This window comes from Ambystoma mexicanum, chromosome 13 (assembly GCF_040938575.1).
Source record: "Ambystoma mexicanum isolate Mex_15411 chromosome 13, UKY_AmexF1_1, whole genome shotgun sequence".
NCBI classification, from domain to species: Eukaryota; Metazoa; Chordata; class Amphibia; order Caudata; family Ambystomatidae; genus Ambystoma; species Ambystoma mexicanum.
Genome location: NC_090938.1, coordinates 416,731,706 through 416,734,408, shown reverse-complemented (window position 1 = coordinate 416,734,408; position 2,703 = coordinate 416,731,706). Strand labels below are relative to the sequence as shown.

Below are 2,703 nucleotides of genomic sequence, written 5' to 3'. Positions count from 1 at the left end.
CCGGTCCCCATATATAATGACACCATATATAAAGTCACCAAAGGCTTTTTCCGGCGACATTATGTATGGGGACATTATTACCTGATACCACATTAGTGGGTGAGTGGAGAATTAGAATAACTGATCTATTGCTAAATAGTCTTACAGCCAAAAGATGGTTTTAGGGGATCTGTACATTACAGTTTGACTCACTATGTTAAACCTTTTAATTTATTTTACGTGCATTTCTTTTTTTTTTTATATTTCATTTTTACTTTTAGTATTTTTCTAAAAGAAGCCAAAAAGCTACAGTAAATGATACAGCAATAACGTAGAATTACCAGACGCGGCTGTTATTCATCGGCACCTTACTCTTCACACTAGGACCTTCTGTTTTATCCTAGCACTGATTGTGCTGTAGGTCCAACCCCAGACCATGAGTTTCAGTTATGAGGCTCGATGTAGTGCCCCAGCCCAGGACGTGACGTTCTGTAGAGAGGTGTCCTCTCGAAGGTGACAAGTCTGACTATCCAATCATCGATCTTTAGACTCGTGGGCTCCTCCTGGCCATAAATCGTCTGTGGGGAACCTGTTCCATTAGCAGTTAGGTGCGTGTAAACAGGTTTCCTCTGGGCAATTTACAATGGGCTGCTGTGGAATCTGCCTGCGTTTAGCTGGTGTAAAAAACAGGTGTATTTCATTGGAATCCAAGGCATTAACGGAAACATGAAAATGTCACGCTGGCGCACATGTATGTGTATGGTGGAGAGGATGTGGGTAGCGGAAATGGTCATTCCGTTCCACCATGCTAATTTATGAAAATCGTACGTAAAATGTGTATGGATGCTTTTTATGCATACTTTTTTACTTTACTCCACAATGAAAATGAGCCCTTTTCGCTCTTTCCAGTGATGAGAAATTACATGTATTATGACATATAAGTTTACATGTTCAACTGACCGTGGCTTACGAATTGCACATAAAAAGAATGTGTAATGTGATTTACGAACGCTTTGCGTGCACTGTGCAATTTGGCAGAATGCGTAATGGAGCAGGGGTTCAGATCAGAATAAATGACTCTGCCCCCTCAATCCACTCTGTGTAATGAATCAGGCAGCATCCCCACCACCCTCTGATTTTGAAGGGGAAAATTTGCTGTAAAGTGGATTCCATGTGAAGAAATGTAAATGTCATTTGCAATGAACAGACAAAGGAGGAGGCATTTACAATTGTGTGCATGTATCGGTGTAAACATGTAGGCAAAACTGGGGCTGCCCGGATTTTCATGCATGCTTAACCGCTACACATGAAAGTAATCAAAATAGCACTGAGGGGACTGCTTACACTAAGTGCATTCTGAAGCAGTTCTCCCCATAGTGTTTACAGGTTCCTTTAAAATGGCCGCTATTGTGAAAAGATGAGGGCTCTCGAGCTTTAATCCATATAGTCCTTTGTATGAAATATACGAACTGTCTAAGAGCCTAGTCACCAACACGATAACTACTCTGTATCATCTGATTATGTATCTCCACAGTGACTGACTGAAAAGAAAATGGCAGCCAGGAATCTAACCGCAGTGACAGAGTTCATCCTCATTGGATTCCCGAATCACGCTGGTCTAGAGGCTTTATTTTTTATTCTGCTGCTGTTCGCATACTTGATCTCAGTGGTGGGAAACATTGCCATCATCTTTCTGACAAGGGTGGACCCCCATCTCGACACGCCCATGTACTTCCTCTTGGCCAACTTGTCTTTTCTGGATATCTGTTACATATCGGTCACTGTGCCCAAGATGCTGGTCAGTCTTGTGGCGAAGAAGAGAAGCATCACTTACGTTGGATGCATGGCACAACTCTTTTTCATCATCTTCCTGGAGGGGGGCGAGTGCTTTCTCCTGGCAATCATGGCTGTGGATCGATACCTAGCGATCTGCAACCCCCTCCGGTACAACATCATCATGAATAGGGGGGCATGCAGCGTGCTTGTTTTGGGGGCATTATTGGCTGGCTCTGCCCATTCCCTTCTGCACACTCTGCTCATCTGCTGGCTTCCATTTTGCAGGACTAATGAAATCAACCACTTCTTCTGCGACATCCCGCCACTTCTGAAGCTGTCTTGCAGCAGTATCTATGTGAACGAGGTGGTGCTTTATGCTGTGAGTGGGGTTTTTGTAGGCCTTGGCCCATTACTTTTTATTTTTCTCTCCTACGTCTGCATCATTTCCGCCATCCTCAGGATGAGGTCAGTGGAAGGAAGACACAAAATCTTCTCCACCTGCACATCTCATCTGCTTGTGGTGGCTTTGTTCTACGGCACTGGGAGTTTCACGTACGTAAGGCCCGCCACAAGCTATGCCATGGACCATGACAAGCAAGTGTCTTTACTGTACAATGTCCTCACGCCATTGTTGAACCCCATAATATACAGCCTCAGGAACAGTGAGGTAAAGAGAGCCTTAAGGAACACCCTTAGAAGATTCTGTGTACAGACATAATACGCAATACCAGCGCCCCTTCAATGAGGCCCCTTCCAATAGTGTGATTGTGCAGGTTATCCTGAATTCTCCCACTGAGTTTGTATTGATACAGAGTCTAAACACAATGATTTCCCAGCTTCAAATAATGGATTAATTTAATCCATATGCATATAACACCAAATTCCACACAAAACACATTTTAACTGAATATACAATTAAGGAAATGAAACAAAGGAAGATCAAAAGGT

The 2,703-nt window shown here is 43.3% G+C and overlaps 1 protein-coding gene across 1 annotated transcript; it reads left to right on the top strand.

Moving 5' to 3' along the window:
• Positions 1-1,531: 1,531 nt before the first annotated feature.
• LOC138520394 (olfactory receptor 5V1-like) lies at positions 1,532-2,473 on the top strand. The gene has a single exon (XM_069632797.1). It carries the CDS (start codon positions 1,532-1,534, stop codon positions 2,471-2,473), a length of 942 nt encoding a protein of 313 aa, XP_069488898.1.
• Positions 2,474-2,703: the final 230 nt, after the last annotated feature.